The 26,506-nt window shown below is 44.0% G+C and overlaps 1 protein-coding gene across 3 annotated transcripts; it reads left to right on the top strand.

Annotated features, from left to right (window-relative positions):
- Positions 1–22,449: 22,449 nt before the first annotated feature.
- LOC110533312 (beta-2 adrenergic receptor) lies at positions 22,450–26,039 on the top strand. Of its 3 annotated transcripts, XM_021617404.3 has the most exons (3): positions 22,453–22,638; positions 22,852–23,874; positions 25,877–26,039. In XM_021617404.3, the coding sequence occupies exons 2-3, from the start codon at positions 22,862–22,864 to the stop codon at positions 25,941–25,943; spliced, it is 1,080 nt and encodes a 359-aa protein (XP_021473079.1). In that variant the 5' UTR covers positions 22,453–22,638; positions 22,852–22,861; the 3' UTR covers positions 25,944–26,039. The 3 variants fall into 3 exon arrangements, with proteins under 3 accessions (XP_021473077.1, XP_021473078.1, XP_021473079.1); XM_021617402.3 differs by lacking the exon at positions 25,877–26,039 and having other exon boundaries at positions 22,450–22,638; positions 22,852–25,800; XM_021617403.3 differs by lacking the exon at positions 25,877–26,039 and having other exon boundaries at positions 22,450–22,638; positions 22,849–25,800.
- Positions 26,040–26,506: the final 467 nt, after the last annotated feature.

Genomic DNA, 26,506 nt, shown 5'->3' with positions numbered 1-26,506 from the left:
ACTGGTTTTATTACTGTAGTATACCAGAGCACATTTTGTTTTGAAAGATCAGTGCGCTAGGAACATAAGCATGGCTGCTCAGGCTATTCCTAAACTTCACTGATAGCGTATATACTTTCCTATTCGCCCAATCATCACATCTACTTGCGCATAAATCACCATGCGTTCTGTTTAATGTTACATGTCACAAATATTTCCATTCCTTGGTGTCCTTTAAAGAAAGGCCACCTGAACACAGTGTAAACTCTACTACATCTTGGATCGGGATTTCGCCATGGGAAGCCCCACCTAATATGAGGAAATAACAGTATAAACAGTGTGTACTTTACATTTTTCATCCGATGTTTACAGTTCACCTCCTTTAAAATATGTCCCATTGTGGTGTTATCCTGAGTCTATTGTAGGCATAGTTGGTTAGTCATATCATCCACTCAATGCAAACGTCTGGCAAAATTATGCCAAGAGCAAAGTGCTATAAAAACTGCCACCACTACTGATTTGTTGATCATCCAAACTAGACCAAGATATGATGAACAAATACTTAGACACAAAGTTGGCTCATCTTTTTATGGTCTGAGTTGTCTGTAAACCATGACAGTGGTCGGTAAAACCTCCCCCCTCCCCAGTTAACCCCCTCCCAAACCCTCCCAAAACAAACAGCATGATTTATTTCTATATGGTGACTACTGTGTGGTATACCTGCTGGGTCAAGGATAGCACCTGACCTTTGATGTTCTCCCTCAGTGCTTTTGGAGGCAGCGAAGCATGTGGTAATAAAAAAATGGTAATTTATCTCTAAGGTGTGCTAGGTGATAAGGAGATGGTAGACTGTGTGTGTGTGTGTCAGAGCTGCTGTGAGGGGGGGGCAGTGGAATGTGCTGAGCCAGATTAGGGAGGAGAGGAATAGTCTTCTGACAGGTGGAATTGCTCTGTGATGTTCTATCCCCAGATAGAGAGATGAGACCAATAACAATGCTAATCCTTTGGGTTTTATAAACTGGAATAATGTATTAAATATGTGGGGAAAATGAAAACAAAAAACTGAAATAAACAATGGTGGCACGGAGATGGACTTTAATATCATATTAAAAACGCATTCAGATTTAGCATATTTCTAAAAGTTTGGAAAAGTACTTTGTGTTGAACAAAGGTTAGTTTGGTAACACAACAAAGCATGATTGTGGTGACGCAAGGTTGTGAGAATTCAAAAATAGCTATTTCTATTTCAATTTTTATTCAAATTTCATAGGTATCAGAATGGGTCAAACACAGCAATTTAATGAGACTTGTTACTTGAGGAATCAGTGTCATCCAGAGGGGTGAAAATGATTAGGATACTAAAGCCTCTCTGCCTGGACCAGAGGGCTGGAGCACAGAGGGAAACACAGACCGGATCAAGTAGCAGCTAATTAATTAATTAACAGCTCACGAATTGATCCAAGATGGCGTGGCAGTCAGACATCTTTGTCTTCGTGTCCCGTGTATATATATTTTTTATATTTTTCTTAACCTCAACTTCAACATACTCTCCTGCAATCAGCTAGTGGTCATCAGCTAACCTTAAGCCCGGACATCTCCAGCCAGTCTGCACACCGCGATTCAAATCAGAGCATATCGGACTTATTTTTCTCCACATCTCCGGATTCCTACCGCAAGAGCTGAACCTTTTCACCTGGATCATCGCAGCTAGCTAGCTGCTATCCGAGTGGCCACTCCAGGCTAACGTCTCTGTCCCGAAGCACGAACCAATTAGCCTGGAGCTAGCCTTTGCTAGGATCATCTCCCGGCTAGCCGAAGAGGTCCATCAGCCACTCCTTGGGCTACAATACCTATTTTTCCAATTGGCCTGGACCCCTTTTACTGCCGACACGGAGCCTCGCCGATCCATCATGACTGGACTAACAACGTAATCTGCCCGAGGGGGGTTTTCAACTGGCTCCTCCGTCCCCGAATGCCCATGTGCTAGCCATGTGCTAGCCGCTAGCTGTCTGAATCGTTGTGTCTCCAGCCCGCCAAGCTACTCACTGGACCACTATGATCACTCTGCTACGCATGCCTCTCCCTAATGTCAATATGCCTTGTCCATTGCTGTTTTGATTAGTGATTATTGCCTTATTTCACTGTAGAGTCTCTAGCACCGCTCAATACACCTTAGTTAACCCTTTAGTTCCACCTCCCACAAATGCTGTGACCTCACTTGATTTAAATTATGTTTCTAGAGACTAATATCTCTCTCATCGTCACTCAATGCATAGGTTTACCTCCACTGTATTCACATCCTACCATACCTTTGTCTGTACATTATGCCTTGAATCTATTCTACCTTGCCCAGAAACCTGCTCCTTTTACTCTCTGTCCCGAACGTACTAGACAACCAGTTCTTATAGCCTTTAGCCATACCCTTTCCTACTCCTCTATTCCTCTGGTGATATAGAGGTGAATCCAGGCCCTGCAGTGCCTAGCTCCACTCCCATGCCCCAGGCGCTCTCATTTGATGATTTCTGTAACCGTAAAAGCCTTGGTTTCATGCATGTTAACATTAGAAGCCTCCTCCCTAAGTTTGTTTTATTCACTGCTTTAGCACACTCTGCCAACCCGGATGTCCTAGCCGTGTCTGAATCCTGGCTTAGGAAGACCACCAAAAACCCTGAAATATCCATCCCTAACTATAACATTTTCTGACAAGATAGAACTGTCAAAGGGGGTGGAGTTGCAATCTACTGCAGAGATAGCCTGCAGAGTTCTGTCTTACTATCCAGGTCTGTGCCCAAACAATTTGAGCTTCTACTATTAAAAATCCACCTTTCCAGAAAGAAGTCTCACCGATGCCGCTTGCTATAGACCACCTTCTGCCCCCAGCTGTGCCCTGGACACCATATGTGAATTGATTGCCCCCCATCTATCGTCAGAGCTCGTACTGTTAGGTGACCTAAACTGGGACATGCTTAACACCCCGGCCATCCTACAATCTAAGCCTGATGCCCTCAATCGCACACAAATGATCAATGAACCTACCAGGTACAACCCCAAATCCGTCAACACGGGCACCCTCATAGATATCATCCTAACCAACCTGCCCTCCAAATACACCACTGCTGTCTTCAATCAGGATCTCAGCGATCACTTCCTCATTGCCTGTGTCCGTAATGGGTCTGTGGTCAAACGACCACACCTCAGCACTGTCAAACGCTCCCAAAAACACTTCAGCGAGCAGGCCTTTCTAATCGACCTGGCCCGGATATCCTGGAAGGATATTGACCTCATTCCGTCAGTAGAAGATGCCTGGTTTTTCTTTAAAAGGTCTTTCCTCACCATCTTAAATAAGCATGCCCCATTCAAAAACTGTAGAACCAGGAACAGATATAGCCCTTGGTTCACTCCATACCTGACTGCCCTTGACCAGCAAGGAGAGCTACAGTCCTGTAGGTTTTCACTCCAACCCTGTTCCTGGAGAGCTACCGTGCTGTAGGTTTTCACTCCAACCTTGTTCCTAGAGAGCTAGTTAGTTACAACTGGGGTTGGAGCGAAAACCTACAGGAGGGTAGCTCTTTAGGAACAGGGTTGGAGTGAAAACCTACAGGAGGAGAGCCCTGTTCTATACTGATTTGAGTTCACAGGCATTATCAGTTGAGGTAGGAGGGGATGAAACATAATTAAACATGAAAAACTATATATGGTATATTATGTATTATAAACTGGGTGGTTCTAGCCCTGAATGCTGATTGGCTGACAGCCGTAGTATATCAGAGAGTATTTTCACTACAATGAAAATGGTTAACTTTGTTAAAGCAAGGCCCCTGAATTCTCGTGTATTTTCTGCACTAGGCAATGATATGGGCAGCAACCATGTAACGCTTTTACAACATACAGAAGTGCGCTGGTTATCAAGGGTGTCAAAGTCTTGACGTGTTTTTTTTTACATTTAGAGACGAGCTTAAAGTTCTCTTTACAGACCATAATTTTCACTTGTCTGACCGCTTGCATGATGAGGAGTTTCTCACACGACTGGCCTGTCTGGGTGATGTTTTTTCTCACCTGAATGATCTGAATCTAGGATTATATTCAATGTGCGAGACAACATTGAGGCTGTGATTAAGAAGTTGGAGCTCTTCTCTGCATTAACAAGGACAACACACAGGTCTTTCTATCATTGTGTGATGTTTTATGTGAAAATGAACTCAAGCTTACGGACAATGTCAAATGTGATATAACGAAGCACCTGAGTGAGTTGGGTGCTCAATTACGCAGGTACTTTCCCCAAACGGATAACACAAACAACTGGATTCGTTATCCCTTTCATGCCCTGCCTCCAGTCCACATAACAATATCTGAACAAGAGAGCCTCATCGAAATTGCAACAAGTGGTTCTGTGAAAATTGAATTTAAATCAGAAGCCACTGACAGATTTCTGGATAGGGCTGCGTTCAGAGTAGCCTGCCTTGGCAAATCGCTCTAAGACAATGATGCCCTTTGCAACCACGTACCTATGTGAGAGTGAAAACTAAATACAGGCGCAGACTGTGTGTGACTCTCTCCAATACAACCCAACATTACAGTTATTTGCATCCTTTCAATCACACCCTTCTCATTAATTATTCACAATTTTCAATGAACAAATAAAGTTTCATATATAAGATCGCTAAATAAAGAGCAAAATGTTGTGACAAAAACTCACACTCATTCTTATGTTTAATAAATGTATTGTATAGAGTTTGTGTGGCAGGCTTACAATAATGTCAAAAAACAACATTTGAGATTGCGCTGACCCTAGTGCTAGAGGGGGTACGCAACTGGAGGGCGAATGTTTGAAGGGGTACAGGACTGTAAAAAGTTTGGGAACCACTGCTACAGACAATAACACTATTTAGCCTTGTGAAACTAAGCGTGAGAGCAGCGATCAGTCAGATTGGCCAGCCCTATGGCTACTATAGATGACCCACACAGTATCTATATGTTATTAAGAACTATATTTTCTGATGATTATTCCCTATTGGAATTTGGCCTCTAGGTACTCTCTGTAAGACCAGAGTTCACCTTAAAGCAGGTCTCAGTAACGGGTATCTGGGCCTCTGATCCATAAAATCGTCCATGGTTGTCCTTAAGCGATTATGATTTTTCAAATTTATAGTCTATTCAACCCCAAGGTCAACACCTTGATTTAATGTTTTGGCACCGGGGCACGGAAGGCTGAAACAGCGAACAGATAAGGCAATAGGTCAGCCCTCTTCGCTGGAGGGTGAGAGATTTGCTGTGAACCTCTTAGAGTAACGTGTCTGTTTTCCCATTCGTCTGAGTATGTCTGTCTATTAAACCTTTAAATATAGAAGCTGTTCATCTTATATTTCCCATGAAGCATTTCTCCACACCTTGACCAGTTGTCAATTCCTGCTGCGAGTAGGGTGGGCTTCTCATCACCTGAGGACACGTGACAAAAGAGGTGAGTGCTTCTTCATATTTATTTAGAATAATATGAATTTGATATAGTCGCGTCATCTCACATGCAAGAGAACATTTCGCCACAGTTTAACCATTTTCTTTGATAAAGAGAAAACAATACCTTTAAAAATCCATAAATGTATAATTATTGTGCAACTTATAGGCTTCATTTAGGTTTTTCTTTCATTATTTTAGGCGATCTGGCATGAGTATATAAATATAAGCTTTATGGCCTAACTGTACACATGCCAAATAGCCTACACATCAATTGCCAAAATGGATTTGGGAACGTGCAGAAAAAGTTCAAAGTCGATCCACGGAGGCAAAAAGGACTACGTCTGAATATAATTCAATAAGAGAAAGGCTGTGAGATGGAGAATTGAAAGTAAAGAGGACTACGTCTGAATTGAATTCAATAAGAGAAAGAGAAATATGATTGACTTCTTTCAGCATCTTGATAGAATGAGAATGCTCAGTTAGATACCGTCTGTAGAGGTGCTGTCTTTATCAGCATCATAAAAGCTGAAAGTATTTCAACCACATAAAATATGCATCCAAGCCAAACTGAAATCTTGTTGGGTCGTTTGTTGGGTCGTTTTCACAACTGACATCATTTGGAAATGTTCACTTCGTCACATATTGATTGCTGATTGCGGACGGGTTAGTAGCAGGTGAACTAACAGCTGACCCGCACACCCATATAAGGCCCTAAATATTGTCAAAGACTCCAGCCACCCAAGTCATGGACTTTTCAGCACGGCAAGTGGTACTGATGAACCAACAGGTTCCTTCACAGCTTCTATCCTCAAGCCATAAGACTGCTAAATAGTTAACCAAACAGTTTCCAGGACTATCTGCATTGATACTTTTGCACTAACTCTTCTGACTCATCACATACACTGCTTCTACTGTCTATTATCTACCTTTATTATCTACCTAGACACTATATATACAAATGTATGTGGACACCCCTTCAAATTAGTGGATTCAGCTATTTTAGCCACACCCGTTGCTGACAGGTGTATATAATTGAGCACACAGCCATGCAATCTCCATAGTATAAACATTTGCAGTAGAATGGCCTTACTGAAGAGTTCAGTGACTTTCAAAGTGGCAACGTCATAGTATTCCATCTTTCCAACAAGTCAGTTCATCAAATTTCTGCCCTGCTAGAGTTTCTCCGGTCAACTGTAAGTGTTATTGTGAAGTGGAAATGTCTAGGAGCAGCAACGGCTCAGCCACGAAGTGGTAGGCCACACAAGCTCACAGAACAGGACCACCAAGTGTTGAAGCACGTAAATATTTTTAATCTTTCCTCTGTTGCAACGCTTACTACCGAGTTCCAAATTGCCTCAGAAAGCAATGTCAGCACATAACTGTTCATCGGGAGCTTCAGGAAACGGGTTTCCATGGCAGAGCAACCGCACACAAACCTAAGTTCACTGCGCGCAATGCCAAGCGTCGGCTGGAGTAGTGTAAAGCTCGCCGTCATTGGACTCTGGAGCAGTGGTAATGAGGAGTGATGAATCACGCTTCACCATCTGGCAGTCCGACGGAAGAATCTGGGTTTGGCGGATGCCAGGAGAACGCTACCTGCCCCAATGTATAGTGCCAACTGTAAAGTTTGGTGGAGGATAAATAATGGTCTGGGGTTGTTTTTTATTGTTTGGGCTAGGCTCCTTAGTTCCAGTGAAGGGAAATCTTAATGCTACAGCATACAATGACATTCTAGACGATTCTGTGCTTCCAACTTTGTGGTAAGGCCATATCCTGTTTCAGCATGACAATGGCCCCGTGCACAAAGCGACGTCCATACAGAAATGGTTTGTCGAGATCGGTGTGGAAGAACTTGACTGATCTGCACAGAGCCCTGACCTCAAACAAATTTGTGATGAATTGGAATGCCGACTGCGAGCCAGGCCTAATCGTCCATTGGAACGCCGACTGCGAGCCAGGCCTAATCGTCCATTGGAACGCCGACTGCGAGCCAGGCCTAATCGTCCATTGGAACGCCGACTGCGAGCCAGGCCTAATCATCCATTGGAACGCCGACTGTGAGCCAGGTCTAATCGCCCAACATCAGGGCCCGACCTCACTAATGCTCTTGTGGCTGAATGGAAGCAAGTCCCCGCAGAAATGTTCCAACATCTAGTGGAAAGCCTTCCCAGAAGAGGGGACACTGTTATAGCAGCAAAGGGCGAGGACCAACTCCATATTAATGCCCATGATTTTGGAATGAGATGTTGGACGAGCAGGTGTCCACATACGTTTGTGTATGTACATACAGTATCTACATCAATTCCCTCTTACCCCTGCACATCGACTCAGTACTGGTACCTCATGTATTTATTTATTTAGAGCAACTTACAGTAGTGAATGCATACATTGTCATATTTGTTGGTACTGGTCCCCTGTGGGAATCAAACCCACAACCCGGGCATTTCAAGTGCCATGCTTTACCAACTGAGCCACACGGGACAATACTTAGCCAAGTTGTTGTTACAATTATTTTCTATTGTTTTTCTATTTTTCTCTTTGCATTGTGTAGCCCGTAAGTTAGCGTTTCACCGTTTAGTCTACACCTGTTGTTTATGACGCATGTGACAAATACAATTTAATTTGACATATTGAGCATCAAAGTTTTCACATCTCAGATCTCAGAAATGTTATGTAGTGAATTCTTCTTTCATAACCAAGTAAGGTTCTCATCTCAAAGGTAGCTAAAGTATGAATATCCTCAGACATTTGTAAATCTGTTTTTTTTTTGGGGGGGGGGGGGGGGGGTGCAATCACAGACAGAACTTAGAACTTTATGGCTCTGAAGATATCAATCTGGGTTCAGCTATAAAGCTCTATCAGACGCTACTGAATACGACATGTTCCATTTTTAATACGACTGTAATTATTTGAATACATACATGATAGAATAACACCATTTTACCAACAAAGAGTCAGAACACATCATCAAATACATTAAGAAATATATTGTTGGTTAAGGGCTTGTAAGTAAGCATTTCACAGTAATGCCATTTACCTGTTGTATTCAGCGCATGTGACAAATTCAATTTGATTATGATCATCAGACGAATTACTGTCATCGCTGAACAACAGTGTGACAACATAATTTACAGTGTTGTTTTTTGTTCATTGCCAGCCATTATTGCTGCCTAGACAAGCCTAGACCATACCTAGAGGGAGATGGCAAAGACGTGTTCTGATTGGTCCGTCTGTATTTGTTCAGGCTTGTGATTGGATTGCAGATAGAAAACCTTTTAGTTAAAAAAAAAAAAATCGCTTAAAATGTATTTTTTATAAAAATGTAAAGATAAATTAGATATAGTCCCAAGGTCTCTAAACGCTAAATCACCTTGTGCTTTAGTTTGGCTGCTTTCTGTTACGCATGCCTAGACAATACAATAGGGCAGGGTGTAATGTGATCTCAATTCCTCTTGTCGTTTCCCCAATTCCTCTCGTCGTTTCCCCATGTGATTGTGTGTGTGTGACAAGGGGAAGATGGGGAGAGGGACTGGGTGTGGTGGCTCTCAGGCCTCTCTCTAGGAAGTGTGACTCTCCTCCCAGCCGGCCCTGACCTGTAGGGAGCAGAGGAATACCAGAGGAAAACAGATGTCACTTGACCTCACCTTCAACTGTTTTACATCCTATTTATGTCCTCCATGACTGGTGATGGCCCACATCAGACCCCACATCTGCTAGATCACAGCTTTACAATATATTAGGCATTACATTTCCATGTATGACAGATTTATTGAGTGTTTTCATATATGCGTTCGTTTGGATACAGTCAAATGTGTTATGTTTTGTCAAGAGTGGTCGTATATTTTAAGTTTAGAGAGAAATGTTTTCCTATTTGAGAACCTTGTTTAGCCATACTCTTTCCTGCTTCAGCACTGAAATCCACCACCTTCTGGCATTCGTGATAAAACTTTGCTGTGTGTGCTTTATATTTGATGATATTTGCACCAAAATACATATTTTCTATTCATTTCCTGGAACCGATAGTGTTTTGTTTTATAGGGCTTATTAACAGAGGAAACAATCATGAAATTGTAAGGAAAAAATACATATTATTGAAGATCATTGAAGTAGGTCTGATAACAATACGCAGCATAATCCAATTCAACATTTTCCCAAAGACTATATTACTACCTAAATGTACGCTTGTATTGACAGAAAAACATGTGAGAACACGGAAACATTTCACAGTTCAACAACCTTGGGGGCTGTTTTAGGGATCGATTTTCACAGAAAAACAGTGTGTGAACAGAAAGATCTCCTACCAGTGGTGGACTACCCAGAACAGAATGATGGAGAGGAGTCGTCGATGGCCTCTGCTCCCAAAAGGAGTAATGGTAAGTAAGTATTGACAGAGTGGAGAACAGACATATGAATGGAGACAGAGAGACTGAAGAAAGACAGAGAGCTCATTCTGCAGGTCATGTCTGTGTCATCTATGTGAATGATGTGGTAATTTACTAATTCCCACTGATAGATAACCCCACCGCACACAGATGTCAGTCAGTTCAACGTATGGTTTTGTTTTACATTTCATTGAGTTGTCAGCTGACGTGAATTCAATGTGAAATCAACTAAGCATTTCACCATGTCATTGGATTTAGGTGGAACAAAAATGTGGTGAAAAACCCTGAAAAGCTGTGATGTTGATGACTCTTTTTTCAAATACGTTTTGATTCAACGTCATCACATAGATTTTTTGGGGGGATAAAATTACGTGGAAACAACATTTATTTAACCAGTTTTTGCCCAGTGGGAAGTGAGGAAAGGCACTGGAAAGTGCATGGACAGAGGTAGACAGAAAGCCCCTCACTTCCTAATAACGCCTCGATCACACCAACAGCGTCATTGGCCAAATGGTACGCAGCATCATCTGGATATGTGTGAAACAAAAGTTCAACATTCACCTTCTGCTACCATTTCTGTCAAGCCGTCTACAATTTGACGCATACGTTCGATAAATGCAATGCTGCAAGGCAAACGTAGCGTTCCACTGGAAATGAACGTACTTCTGGTGTACCAAAACGCAACGACGCTATTGGTCTAACCGAGGCGTTACTGTCAGTCACAGAATAAGCAGTGTGTCTCAGCCTGTGGCTTGATCATTTTTTATTTATACTATTAATTTAGTCAATCGGACCAAGTATGCATCTCACGCTCTGATGCATTAATAATGAATGTTCCTATACGGCAGTCTTAGACGGACAGAGAGCTGTGACTGATTGAGAATGGAGTTCTCTCTGCCTCAGGGTTATTCGCACAGGGACTGTAAGCACTCACGTACCAAGGGGGAGGGGGGAAATAGAGAGAGGGCAGAAAAGAGAGAGAGGGGGTCAGAGAGGGAGAGAGAGAGGGGCGGAGAGAGGGGAGAGGGAGAGAGAGGGGAGAGAGCTATTGAGAGAGCAAGAGAGAGAGAGAGAGCTCTACTACCAGTGTTCAGAATGGCAGCTCAGAGATCACACTTCCATTCTTGACGTTCTCTGGGAAAACATAAAAAAATAAGTAGTGTAATGTCCAGATGACATTGAGGAAGAGGTACTATAATGCAGTGTGCCAGTATGGACCAATGACATTGAGGAAGAGGTACTAAACTCAGCAAAAAAAGAAACGTCCTCTCACTGTCAAATGCATTTATTTTAAGCAAACTTAACATGTGTGAATATTTGTATGAACATAACAAGATTCAACAACTGAGACATAAACAGAACAAGTTCCACAGACATGTGACTAACAGAAATTGAATAATGTGTCCCTGAACAAAGGGGGGGGAGGGGGGGGGGGTCAAAATCAAAAGTAACAGTCAGTATCTGGTGTGGCCACCAGCTGCATTAAATACTGCAGTGCATCTCCTCCTCATGGACTGCACCAGATTTGCCAGTTCTTGCTGTGAGATGTTACCCCACTCTTCAACCAAGACACCTGCAGAACACTGACATTCCTGTCTTGCAGGAAATCACACACAGAATGAGCAGTATGGCTGGTGGCACTGTCATGCTGGAGGGTCATGTCAGGATGAGCCTGCAGGAAGGGTAGCACATGAGGGAGGAGGATGTCTTCCCTGTAACGCACAGCGTTGAGATTGCCATCAATGACAACAAGCTCAGTCCGATGATGCTGTGACACACCGCCCCAGACCATGATGGACCCTCCACCTCCAAATCGATCCCGCTCCAGAGTACAGGCCTCGGTGAAACACTCATTTCTTCGATGATAAACCTGAATCTGACCACCACCCCTGGTGAGACAAAACCGCGACTCGTCAGTGAAGAGCACTTTTTGCCAGTCCTGTTTGGTCCAGTGACGGTGGGTTTGTGCCCATAGGTGACGTTGTTGCCGGTGATGTCTGGAGAGGACCTGCCTTACAACAGGCCTACAAGCCCTCAGTACAGCCTCTCTCAGCCTATTGTGGACAGTCTGAGCACTGATGGAGGGATTGTGCGTTCCCGGTGTAACTCTGGCAGTTGTTGTTGCCATCCTGTACCTGTCCCGCAGGTGTGATGTTCGGATGTACTGATCCTGTGCAGGTGTTGTTACACATGGTCTGCCACTGAGAGGATGATCAGCTGTCTGTCCTGTCTCCCTGTAGCGCTGTCTTAGGCGTCTCACAGAATGGACATTTACATTTTTTTGCCCTGGCCACATCTGCAGTCCTCATGCCTCCTTGCAGCATGCCTAAGGCAATTTCACGCAGATGAGCAGGGACCCTGGGAATCTTTCTTTTGGTGTTTTTCAGAGTCAGTAGAAAGGCCTCTTTAGTGTCCTAAGTTTTCATAACTGTGACCTTAATTGCCTACCGTCTGTAAGATGTTAGTGTCTTAATGACCCTTCCACAGGTGCATGTTCATGTTCATTAATTGTGGGAAACAGTGTTTAAACCCTTTACAATAAACATCTGTGAAGTTATTTGGATTTTTACGAATGATCTTTGAAAGACAGGGTCCTGAAAAAGGGACATTTCTTATTTTGATGAGTAAGACGGCTAAATAAAGAGCAAATGATTGATTATTATTATGTTATTATTTGTGCCCTGGTCCTATAAGAGCTCTTTGTCACTTCCCACTAGCTGGGTTGTGACAAAAATACATTTTCTATTTTAATAAATGTATAGTTTAGTGTGTGTATGTGTGGCAGGCTTACAATTATGGCACAAAACAACATTTGAGTGTGCGGTGACCCTGGTGCTAGAGCGGGGTACGCAGCTGGAGGTTGAATGCTTGAAGGGGACTATAAAAAGTTTGGGAACCATTGCAACAAGCCTGTCTCTTTGAATCTACTGCTGCACTAACTGCTCAACTGGAGTGACTCAGACGGCATCAAAGGAAGGTCTAGCCATACTCCAGAGCTAATCCCACAAGGTTCATGAAAATCTCCTTCTTTGGTAACATGGCATTCACATAAATGTAATGTTCATTCCGTCACCTACTGTACGGGTGGGTAGTAAACTGTAAACAAGTGACATCATACAAAGTACAAAAAATGTATAATGATAAATCAATAAAACATCCCACTACTTTGGTCACTGTCCAATCCAAATCAAATCTCTACACAGGCTCAGGGGCCTGGGGGGACAGACGACATCTTCTTTCAGTATTCTCTCTGCAATGCTTCGGCTGTTAATTCCTGAAGACCAAAAATCTTTCACCCACACCTTCAATTAAGTCCAGTTTTTTTTAGACTTCTTGTTTGTTTGGGCAGTGCAATTAATCACATCTGCAATAAATGAAAATCCACATTCTTTCCAAGCAATGTATCAGTATCCCTCAACTTTTGATTTAAATTCTGAACTGGCTGCGGGTCATCCACTGCCATAGCTTTCTCATGTCCACTTATGGAAAACAGGTGTCTTTCAGCACCAGGTGTCTGTAATTGCCAAATTAAGGGAATGGCTTTTGGTATAAAAGCTGTGTGTGGTTTCTCATTCGGGAGATCTAGTGTTCCGTGTGCAGACTGGCAGGCCTTGGGAAGATGGCATGTGTTTTAGGGTTGTAATATTTGCATTGCTTTGGCCAGAAGATCTGAAACATAGTATCATTGTGATACCTAGTGGAATATTATGAGGCTGTAACGACATAACCATGTTTATCAAACGACAATCTTCAGAGTGCTAGGTGTTTGATGTTGTGGAGACCGATGTGCCCAAGAACAAGCTTGCATTGAATTGCTGAGCTAACAAAATGTATTGTCGTATTATTTCTGGTCTGATTATTCCCGTGATGTAAAGAACCTGTGCATTTTTTAGTTTATCCCTGAGGACCTTGAGTATAAAAAAAGTGGCTTATTATTGGCTACAGGAATGGTTCTGTATGTGTAAATCCCCTATATTACACATTCATGGAGGACCAGGTCTCATGGTTACAAACTTCACTTCGCTTTTGAATCTGAGTTTCCCGTGATTACATAACTGTAACTGCCTTGAGTAATTGAGGTCTGGAGATCTACAATGGTCCTGTAGTAGCCTACAGTAGGAAGTCATAGCATGAAAAGGGTTATAGAGCTTAGAAACACGTCTTCTACTGATAAAACATTACTTATGGATAATGTTTCTGACAGATTTTGCCAGATCCATAGATGGTGATGCTTAGCAGCTGCTTTGTAAATTAAGTTTTCTCAGCGGGATTAGGAATGTGTTGAATTCAAGTAAGTAATGGAAGTTAAACTTTTCTGCTCTCTTTGACGTCTATTTAAAAATCATCCACATTTTCCATATCACTTCTTCAACGTTAAGTGCTAGCTCTCTAAATGTTGTTATTCAGGATTGTAAAATATTTGTCTAACAAACTATCCTCTCCCTACCTATCTTTTGCACATAGCGGTGGTACTAACTGGAAGGAAATGACTCTGTCCGTTTACTGCCTGGTACACTCCGGAAATATCAGAGATCATTCATAAGAGACGATGCTTGGGTCAAGGCCAGGAACCCAAGCTTGGGCCCGGACTGGCAAGCTTTTAAGCAACTGAGGTATCATTGTGTAAGACGAATCAGAAAGGCTGAATCTGATTATGATGTAACCGCTCTATAAATTCTGTCACATGATTGGTTAACTCTTGAGGTTCCTAGGATCTACACCAAGCTAGGTAAATTTGATTTTAATTTTAATGCACCGTATTGCTGGAACAAAACTCTAAATACATTTCATCTTGATGTTCTGATGCCGTTCGTCAGTTTAAAGTATTGATCAGGGACTTATTTGTGGAGTAATGTAACTGTTTTTCTGGGTGATTTGAGATGTTTTATTTGCGCTCTCCATTACTGCATTTTTGAGTGTGTGGCACATTTGTATATGAGACCTAAGTCTCAATATGTCTTGGCTGTTAAAATACAAAAAATACATCTCTTGTCTCTATAGATAGGAGGTATTTTATTATAGCTAACCTGACTTCACCTGCGTCATGGCAACAGACCCGCTCAGCATGCACTGTACATTGACCTTAGCCCCGGCCGGATTTGAACCCTGCAAAACAACCCGAAACACAAATGAAAGTCAGTGTAGTTGGAAATGAACCAACATTCCCCACATCCTTCATGTAAACACTTAGCGTGAACATCTAACATTTCTACAGACCAACTGTTTACGGAAGTGCCGTCCTGACGTACCACATGCAGGACCGCGGCTTAACAAGCCAGTGTTAAACCCTGATAGCCTTTCAATGAAGAGCCGGATTCAAAATCAACAACATCCGTGTCACTTTGTCTCCGATGTGTTAAAAGCTTGTTTTCATCCCCGTGTGGTCCATTACTGCTTCTGTTTTTCTGTGCCTTTTCTTGTTTTGTCAAATGGATACAAAAGTGTCATCTTCCTACAGGCCATATTCATACTATTTGAATAATGAAAGTAAAATATGTAAAAAGGGGATGTTTGGAGGCAGTTGTTTACCTGGTTAGCTTTGATGATTATAGGATAGAGATGGACTACTGAGTATCTACCAAGAAAATAACTGAACCTATATTGATCCAAATATACCTTTGTGAAAAACAGATCCAAAGCAGTTCTGGAAGTTCTGAAGATTCTCAGTGACGTTGTCTGACTTGGATGACGGCGCCGGAGGAGATAGCTGCCGTCTTGTCGGCTCTTACCAACCATGCTATTTTGTTTTTTTGCGTTGTTCATAACTTACTTTGTACATAATATTGCTGCTACAGTTTCTTATGACAGAAAATAGCTTCTGGGCATTCAGAACTGGGATTACTCACCTCAGATTAGACAAAGAGTTTTTCTTCAATGAGTCGGATGGGAGGGAGATACTACAGACACCCGACCAGGCCCAGTTCCCCGTCATTCGCTGGAGAAGGAAACTGAGATTTTGCGGAAAAAGTTCAGGGTGCCTTGTGAGGATCAGGCGACGAGTGGCTAGTCTGCCTTTGCCTTCTGTCCTGTTAGCTAATGTTCAATCGCTGGAAAATAAATGGGATGAACTGAAAGCACATATATCCTACCAACGGGACATTAAAAACGGTCAAATCTAATGTTTCACTGAGTTGTGGTTGAACAGCGACATTAAGAACATACAGCTGGCGGGTTAAACACTCTATCGGCAGGATAGAACAGCAGCCTCTGGTAAGACATGGGTCCTGAGATCGTCAAAAGGTTTTACAGCTGCACCATTGAGAGCATCCTGACGGGTTGCAACACTGCCTGGTACGGCAACTGCTCGACCTCCGACCGCAAGGCATCACAGAGGGTAGTACGAACGGCCCAGTACATCACTGGGGCCAAGCTTCCTGCCATCCGGGACCTCTGACACCGCCTGGTATAGAGGAAGGCCCTAAAAATGATCAAAGACTCCAGCCACCCTACTCATAGACTGTTCTCTCTGCTACAGCACTGCAAGTGGTACCGGAGCACCAAGTCTAGGTCCAAGAGGCTACTAAATAGCTTCTACCTCCAAGCCATAAGACTCCTGAACAGGCCCGCTTTTGTTTTTTTTTACAGCTGCTATTTTATTTATTACTTTTTATGGGGGGTATTTTCTTGGTGAAGCATTTCACTGTATCCTGTTGTATTCGGCACGTGACAAATAAAATTGCATTTGATTTGAGTTTCAGTGAAGGCTCTTATCCTCCATCCTTTCTACGTAAAAGTCATTCGGCTCAAATCGGTCCTGAAATGGTTATCTGGAAGGAGCAAGTCCATCATTTCATTTGTTAAGTGGACCAGTCTTCCTGATTTGCTTTGGAGCACAGAAGGCTTTTATCTATAATTGACTGGAGTGCGTCTGACTATTTTCATCACTTCATTGCTTTTGAAACCATGTCTCCACTGTACCAATAAGAAATGAATCAGGTGGGAGCAAATGTTACCTTCCTTCCATGGGGACAAAGCAGATCTATGTCCATCACTGCTACTGTGGAGACGGAGTGGTCTGAACAGGATTTCCTCACTCGCGCTGTTTCCTTCATCTCGCCACATACAGCCTCTAAAGTTAGTCTGCGATTTGTTCTCCAACAAAACGGCAGCTCAGCCACTTGTTTTAGTATACAGCTGGGGAAATGTAACCCCTGACATAAGGACTTACAGTTTCAATCTTGTCTCATTGCTGCAACTCCCTGACGGCTCACAAGGCCACGCATCCTCTGAAACCTGCCAAACTTTGCGTCTTAACACCCGCCCGCTTAACTCACCAATATGTCTGAGGAAACACAATGTTCAACTGACGACCAGGGTCGGCCCGCCACAAGGAATTGCTAGAGTCCAAAGAGCCAAGTAAGGGGCTCCTAGGGCTCAGGTCCTCCGAGAGAAAGAGAGAATTAGAGAGAGCATACTTAAATTCACACAGGACACAGGATAAGACAGGAGAAGTACTCCAGATATAACAAACTGACCCTAGCCCCCCGACACATAAACTACTGCAGCATAAATACTGGAGGCTGAGACAGGAGGGGTCAGGAGACACTGTGGCCCCATCCGATGATACCCCCGGACAGGGCCAAACAGGAAGGATATAACCCCACCCACTTTGCGAAAGCACAGCCCCCACACCACTAGAGGGATATCTTCAACCACCAACTTACCATCCTGAGACAAGGCCGAGTATAGCCCACAAAGATCTCCGCCACTGCACAACCCAGGGGGGCGCCAACCCAGACAGGAAGATGCCGTCAGTGACTCAACCCATTCAAGTGACGCACCCCTCCTAGGGACGGCATGAAAGAGCACCAGTAAGCCAGTGATTCAGCCCCTGTAATAGGGTTATGGGTTATTATGAATCCATAATGAATACACCCCTGAATCCCAGATCCCAGATCAAGCCAAGCCAAGCTTACCTAGGCTTGGCTAAGTGAAAATAAAAGGGGGAAAAATACAACAAAATATAGCTAGCTCTTTGTCTTGCTGTTCTTTTCATTTTGAAGGAATTAATCTGTTAGCTATTATATTTCTCTGAGTCAACCACTCACCACCTTTTTTGCACTACAGTGCTAGCTAGCTGTAGCTTATGATTTTAGTACTGGATTCATTCTCTGACCCTTTGATTGGATGGACAACATGTCAGTTCATGTTGCAGCAGCTCTGATAGGTTGGAGGACGTCCTCCGGACGTAATTGCTGTTTAAGTCCATGGAATGGGGTGAGAACCATGAGCCTCCTAGGTTTTATATTGAAGTCAATGTACGCAGAGGAGGACGGAAACTAGCTGTACTCTGTGGTACCCTTCAGAGTGTTGTTGAGGCTACTGTAGACCTTCATTGCAAAACAGTATGTTTTAAACAATTTATTTGGTGATGTGAATATATTTAGTATGGTTTTATTTAAAAAATAATAACTTTCATTATTTTTATTTTAGTGAAATTCACTGAGGAGGATGGTCCTCCCCTTCCTCCTCTGAGGAGACTCCACTGCCAACCACCCTCCTATAGTATGAGATGTATGCCTGAGAAAACAGGCAGGCTCTCCCTCTCTCCCTCAGCAGGAACCAGGGTTAAGCTGCACCACTTCCCCTGGACAATAACAGTCCCTCCACGTCTCATCACTCTGACCTTACACGGAGGTTGTGTCCAAATTGGCACACTCTTCACTATATAATGTTCCACTTCGACCTGGGCCCATAGGGTTCTGATCAAAATAAATGCACTGTGTAGGGAATAGGGTTCCATTTGGAACCAGCTGACAGTCTATCAGAGTGCATGTGCCCTGCTGTCTGCTGGGTGTCTCCTTCCTGTGGAAAGGACCTCAGTAAACCCTTTCATTTCCTCTTTGCCGCCTAATGAACCTTTCCAGAAGCTGCTGCTAACGTGCAACACTGGTGGAGTTGTTTTGAGAATGGGGATGAAGCCTTAGCCTCATTGTTACACTGGATGTTGTAGATGTATCTCCTGGGTTAGATCACAGAGCTCATGCCACTTGGCTCTTAGTCACAGTAAAATTTCTCTCATAGGCAGGATGCAGTTATACAGGGGTGCAGATACTGCAAAAACTGTGCTGTCACTTCACGAGAAACTGCATCTGGCGCGATATTTACAGTAAACTGTGCTGTCACTTCACGAGAAACTGCATCTGGTGCGATATTTACAGTAAACTGTGCTGTCACTTCACGAGAAACTGCATCTGGTGCGATATTTACAGTAAACTGTGCTGTCACTTCACGAGAAACTGCATCTGGCGCAATATTTACAGTAAACTGTGCTGTCACTTCACGAGAAACTGCATCTGGCGCGATATTTACAGTAAACTGTGCCGTCACTTCACGAGAAACTGCATCTGGCGCAATATTTACAGTAAACTGTGCTGTCACTTCACGAGAAACTGCATCTGGCGCGATATTTACAGTAAACTGTGCTGTCACTTCATGAGAAACTGCATCTGGCGCGATATTTACAGTAAACTGTGCCGTCACTTCACGAGAAACTGCATCTGGCGCGATATTTACAGTAAACTGTGCTGTCACTTCACGAGAAACTGCATCTGGCGCGATATTTACAGTAAACTGTGCTGTCACTTCATGAGAAACTGCATCTGGCGCGATATTTACAGTAAACTGTGCTGTCACTTCACGAGAAACTGCATCTGGCGCGATATTTACAGTAAACTGTGCCGTCACTTCCCGAGAAACTGCATCTGGTGCGATATTTACAGTAAACTGTGCTGTCACTTCACGAGAAACTGCATCTGGCGCGATATTTACAGTAAACTGTGCTGTCACTTCACGAGAAACTGCATCTGGCGCGATATTTACAGTAAACTGTGCTGTCACTTCACGAGAAACTGCATCTGGCGCGATATTTACAGTAAACTGTGCTGTCACTTCACGAGAAACTGCATCTGGCGCGATATTTACAGTAAAGGCAGGTTATTGTAGTACTACATAAATAAGTGAATTCGCTGTGTTTATTGTGTTGTCTACAAAGTGGTTGACACAATCTATGCATTTTTGCATATGACGTATATGAAGTGCTTATGTTCAATTGCATGGATTTTCTTCATTTACTGGTTCCATTTGAGCGTGAACAGGATATAATGGAAGAGAATGTAGTTCCATGATCAGAAAGTGCCTCTAAACACTAACTTCACTAAATACTGAATGAGGTGTAGATCCATGTAGCCTCTTCTCTCTCCCCAGTCACAGCTCTTCTCTCTCCCCGGTCACAGCTCTTCTCTCTCCACGGTCACAGCTCTTCTCTCTCCACTGTCACAGCTCTTCTCTCTCCACGGTCACAGCTCTTCTCTCTCCCCGGTCACAGCTCTTCTCTCTCCACGGTCACAGCTCTTCTCTCTCCCCGGTCACAGCTCTTCTCTCTCCCCGGTCACAGCTCTTCTCTCTCCCCGGTCACAGCTCTTCTCTCTCCACGGTCACAGCTCTTCTCTCTCCCCGGTCACAGCTCTTCTCTCTCCCCGGTCACAGCTCTTCTCTCTCCACGGTCACAGCTCTTCTCTCTCCACGGTCACAGCTCTTCTCTCTCCCCAGTCACAGCTCTTCTCTCTCCACGGTCACAGCTCTTCTCTCTCCCCGGTCACAGCTCTTCTCTCTCCACTGTCACAGCTCTTCTCTCTCTTCTCGGTCTAACAGCTCTTCTCTCTCCACGGTCACAGCTCTTCTCTCTCCCCAGTCACAGCTCTTCTCTCTCCCGGTCACAGCTCTTCTCTCTCCCCGGTCACAGCTCTTCTCTCTCCACGGTCACAGCTCTTCTCTCTCCACGGTCACAGCTCTTCTCTCTCCCCGGTCACAGCTCTTCTCTCTCCCCGGTCACAGCTCTTCTCTCTCCCCGGTCACAGCTCTTCTCTCTCCACGGTCACAGCTCTTCTCTCTCCCCGGTCACAGCTCTTCTCTCTCCACGGTCACAGCTCTTCTCTCTCCACGGTCACAGCTCTTCTCTCTCCCCGGTCACAGCTCTTCTCTCTCCCCAGTCACAGCTCTTCTCTCTCCCCAGTCACAGCTCTTCTCTCTCCCGGTCACAGCTCTTCTCTCTCCCCGGTCACAGCTCTTCTCTCTCCACGGTCACAGCTCTTCTCTCTCCACGGTCACAGCTCTTCTCTCTCCCCGGTCACAGCTCTTCTCTCTCCCCAGTCACAGCTCTTCTCTCTCCCCGGTCACAGCTCTTCTCTCTCCCCAGTCACAGCTCTTCTCCCCCCCCGGTCACAGCTCTTCTCTCTCCCCGGTCACAGCTCTTCTCTCTCCACGGTCACAGCTCTTCTCTCTCCACGGTCACAGCTCTTCTCTCTCCACTGTCACAGCTCTTCTCTCTCCACTGTCACAGCTCTTCTCTCTCCACGGTCACAGCTCTTCTCTCTCCACGGTCACAGCTCTTCTCTCTCCACTGTCACAGCTCTTCTCTCTCCCCGGTCACAGCTCTTCTCTCTCCACGGTCACAGCTCTTCTCTCTCCACGGTCACAGCTCTTCTCTCTCCACGGTCACAGCTCTTCTCTCTCCCTGGTCACAGCTCTTCTCTCTCAACGGTCACAGCTCTTCTCTCTCCCCGGTCACAGCTCTTCTCTCTCCCCGGTCACAGCTCTTCTCTCTCCCCGGTCACAGCTCTTCTCTCTCCACGGTCACAGTACTGTACTGTATGTCCTGAGACACAATGCAAATCAAACAACTATTTTTGGGGGGTAGGGTATGTAAAACACAAATATGCTACTGTGTTAATTTGTTTTTTAAGTGTGTTTCTACATAAAACTAGATCTATGTGGTGGAGCTAGCCATGCAGTCAATTAATGATAATATAATATATGCCATTTTAGTAGACGCTTTTATCCAAATTGACTGACAGCAGCGCGTGCGTACGTTTTCATATGGGTTGTCCCAGCGGGAATCAAACCCACAATCTTGGCAGTGCAAGTGTTCCACCAACTGAGACACAGACGACCACAGAGAATCTACTATACCCATGTCCAATGGACTATACCTTATGTCTCTGTTTTCAGTTGGAATATGGTTGAGATTTAGGTCAGGAAGTGTGAAAGAATTCTAATGACATCACATGACATAATTATGCTCTGCATGACAACCCTATAGAACAGTATGTAACTGTAGGTTGTCCATATACGTTGCTCTGTTTGTTGTGTTTGTCTCCAGCAGAGTTAGCTGCAGTACTATTATGTTGCTAGGTGAACAACCCTTTCCTTTTCAAAGCATTTTCAAAACAAAGGCCAGGAAGCAGAATTTGGAGTGAAAGTTCAATTACTTAATTTCTAATCACCTTGTCCAGTGTGTTGTTGCCAAGAGTGAAGGTAGATTTTTAGATTTTTTTGAAACAAAAGAATAATCTAGCATGGTTAATTTAATGACGTACAGCTTGTATCACGATCACAACAGCAGTTTCTTTGATTTATCTGATTACATTTTTTATTTTTTTTTTCCTTTACAAATATTACAGATAAAAACAAAGTTACATAATGTTAATTTGACTTGATTCTGTGGAAAAACATGACTGTGTTTTAAAAGGAACTGTTATTCACTTCTCCTGTGGTCTGCCTGCCTGCTGATTGGCTGCTGCCAGAGTGTGATGTCATTCTTGCCTGCTATAAGAGCACTGACTAGGTCGGGAACAACATTCAACAGTGACAGAGTGTGGTGTTAGAACACAGAGCAAGTGGGACTGTTAATGTGTGTGACACGGCAAAAGAGGAAGGGAGAACATTTCTAATGAAGTATAAACACCTAATTGGAGCTACAACGTATTTTTATCCAAAAAAGGAATACTTTTAGATTTATGGGAGACCAGGAGAACATTTGGAGGTTGGTAAACTACTTCAAGATTAAGTATTCAATTAAACTGCCTCTAAGAAATCTTGGATGAAATTACTCAGAATTGATCAATCCTCACTCATGCTTCCTACCTTGACTTTATACACGTTACATTTACACTAGCTTATAAACCTAAATGGTTTATTCTTTGTTTTATGGGTGTCTTCAACAATAAGTTTCTTCCTATCTAATCTCTTCAAGCAGCCCATAGATCATGGAGAATGTGAGCACGTCTGCCTTGTTCAACCTATCGGACCTACCAGTGGAGATGAACTTGTCGTCTCACCACTGGTCTTACTCGGAGTACAGCGAGGCCGAGGCAGTGCTGCTGGGCATCATCATGGCCCTGCTGGTTTTGGGCATCGTCTTTGGCAACGTGCTGGTCATCACTGCCATCGTGCGCTTCCAGCGGCTGCAGACGGTCACCAACATGTTCATCACGTCTCTGGCCTGTGCTGATCTGGTCATGGGCCTGCTGGTGGTGCCCTTCGGTGCCTGCTACATCCTCCTCAATACCTGGCACTTTGGCAGCTTCCTGTGCGAGTTCTGGACGGCGGCAGACGTCTTGTGTGTGACGGCCAGCATCGAGACGCTGTGTGTGATCGCGCTGGACCGTTATCTGGCCATCACATCGCCGCTGCGATACCCGTCCCTGCTGACCAAGCACAAGGCGTGCGTGGTGGTTGTGACGGTGTGGGGCGTGGCCGCCCTAATCTCCTTCCTGCCAATCCACATGAAATGGTGGGTGTCTGACGAGCCCGAGGCGCTCAGCTGCCTGGAGAACGCCCACTGCTGTGACTTCAACACCAACGCAGCCTACGCCGTTGCCTCCTCTGTCGTCTCCTTCTACATCCCACTGGCGGTCATGGCCTTCGTCTACGGACGCGTATTCCAGGAGGCCAGGAAGCAGCTGCAGAAGATACGTGGCAGCGAGGGACGGTTCCACGCCCAGATTATCAACAACAACAAGGGGCAGGATGGTGGGGGAGGAGGAGGGGGGAACGGGAAGAGGCCAAAGTTCTGTCTGAAGGAACACAAAGCCCTGAAGACGTTGGGGATCATCATGGGAACCTTTACTCTCTGCTGGCTGCCATTCTTCGTGCTCAACGTGGCCGTGACCATCTGGAAGGTGGACAACATTAAAATGCCATTCAGGATATTGAACTGGATAGGATACGCCAACTCAGCATTCAACCCCCTCATATACTGCAGGAGTCCTGAGTTCAGGTACGCCTTCCAGGAGATTCTGTGCCTAAGAGGGACTGCTTTCCCCACTAATGAATACATATACAGAGGACACAGTTTGCAGGTTAGCCCTAAGGATAAGCCAGGCTGTTCTATACATGATACTGGGACCATGGAGCTGAGTACAGGCTCTCGGTCTAGTGTCCCCAACACAAACAGGAATTGCAATAAACCTTCACTTGCCTCCATTGTCTGAATCGCAGGTTGTTACCAGTAGACTTGTCTTTCTCGTTTAGTCAGACCTGGTGAGCAGACATGGGATAGGAAAAGACATGTGAATCTATTTCCATACTTAAATGTGTTACTATAAGAATATTATTCTAGTAATGTGTAGGTTATTAAGTGTTTGTTATGTGTTTCATCTTAATGTTGAACAGTCTGAAAAAGACTAAGGAAGTATTGTTTGTGGATGTGATCATGTGTACGTGTGGTTTGTAGACATGAGTATGTGCACATGTCATGTACTCTAGTGCTTGTGTCTGTGTGTATTTCAACACCAGGGTTCAGGTACTAAGTTCATGTCTCCAGTTTGGTTGCACCAACAAACAAAAAAAATCTACCTCATTAGCATTGTTTTTGATTGATCTCCATCTCAAAGAGCTTCAAGAACAAATCATTATAATCTGTTTGTATGAAAATGAATAATGTTGTCTGTCAGTTGAACTGGCTGTTCTTTGCTGGCATGGCTGACATGGAAAGGCCAGGGTAGGAAAGGTCCAGAGAATTAAGAGATCAAATTAGGGTTCTACAGTAATATATGTCCCTCCCACTTGTGCCTGTAGCCAGCCCTCTGTCTGTAACACATTCCACATTGATCTGGGTCTCTCCCAGGGGCTTCTGTCTGTCTGTGGGATTCTGAACGCTCCCTCGGCCACGGCCCACAAATCCAACTCTCTGACGAGTGACGGCAGGTGCATATCATCACAGGCAGGCACTATTACCAGCTGCACCGCACCAAAAAACATTTAAACAAACTTCTCACGCTGCTCTGTCCCACTCCCTCCAGCCACCACCTTCAATACCTCAACCTTCACCTTCTCTACAACACCATTTAATAAGTGTGGTTACATACGCATGTCCTGCCGCCCCTCAGACGGTGTGTGTAAGGACACACAGACAGACAAGCCTCAATAACCCTTGCAAGCACGGTATAGGTCAGAGCAGCAGTACCTTAATGCTGGGTAGTATGACCACCATTGTACGTCATTCTGACACCAATACCCAGCCAGTAAATTTAGACTGTAAAGTTTTGCTTTTACACTCTACCTTGCTGCTTCTCTGTGTTATTAGTTGTTAATGGCGACTGTGGGAACGGTTGTTGTTGTTGTTGTTGTGCTGCTCTCCGCTGTTGCTCTAGTGTTTCAAGTTGTATTTTTGGGGAGGTTGTATTTATTTATTTATTTGCTGTTGTGAAGTTGCAGTGTTTACAGAGATTCCTGGACAAGCTGTCTGATTTGGGAGACAAACAGAATGTAGTAATAGATATACGCAATGTACTAACATAGCGAAAATATAAGGAAATAAACCACTACAGTAAGGGAGAGTGGGGGAAGTTGAGCCACCCTTCGTTTCTAGGAAACCATACACAACATTAATCATGTGAGCAGATATTTAGGAAGAGGTCATCATTTCATGGAGTCTGTGAAGGAAGAAACCACAGAGAAAAAGAAAGTTAGTTCCAAAAAAAAATGATTTTCACAAAGTCAAATATATTGTCTTAAAGGTTTCATGATGCTTTTATCTAAACCGAGGTTTTAAGACTTTTATACCTCTGTTGGGATCTCTATACGTTTCAATATGATGTCCTAAACCTGCATTAAAGTGCATCCTTGTAGCTGTGGGGGCTAATAAAGACTAAATGTTTGCCTTGGGGTAAATTGAGCCAATGGCCACTATACCCCATTCAAATGATGATTGCATTTGGTCAGTTTTATGCATAGTATCTCTGCAGTGTGTCTTACATATGAACTCAACATTGTTACAGAGCAGACATCATCATGCCCCGTGTATACAAACATAAAACAGGCTCTGGAGAGCAGCCAAGGAAATGAGAGAAGGGATGAAGTCCATTTGAACAGCAGCAAGGGATGAACAAACAGACTGAATGACACTGAAGAGGTACATTAACAATAAAGACTATTAACATGTATCTGTGTGAAAGAGAGGCTTTGATAGAGTAGCAGAGACACACCAGGTCTTATCTGATGACATGGAGTCTCAGCTTGATAAAGAGAGGCTATGATAGAGTAGCAGAGACACACCAGGTCTTATCTGATGACATGGAGTCTCAGCTTGATTAACATATCAAGAATCTCACAGACCAGTTTCATGGGCTTAGTAGCCTTTAATGTAGAGAACTGCCTACGAAACAACCTCCCTTTCCCAGACAACTTGTCGACAAATGGAAGGGTGAGTGATATTGAAAAGATAGATCTATATCTTAATGTACACCCCCATTCCATGAATTAAACTTTGACCTACCAGCACTATCACCCACTGTCACAGGACACCATCACCCACGGTCACAGGACACCATCACCCACTGTCACAGGACACCAACACCCACTGTCACAGGACACCAACACCCACTGTCAAAGGACACCATCACCCACTG

Source organism: Oncorhynchus mykiss, chromosome 10 (genome assembly GCF_057628025.1).
Source record: "Oncorhynchus mykiss isolate SJ-2025 chromosome 10, ASM5762802v1, whole genome shotgun sequence".
Taxonomy (NCBI): Eukaryota; Metazoa; Chordata; class Actinopteri; order Salmoniformes; family Salmonidae; genus Oncorhynchus; species Oncorhynchus mykiss.
This window is presented reverse-complemented; position numbering and strand designations above follow the sequence as displayed.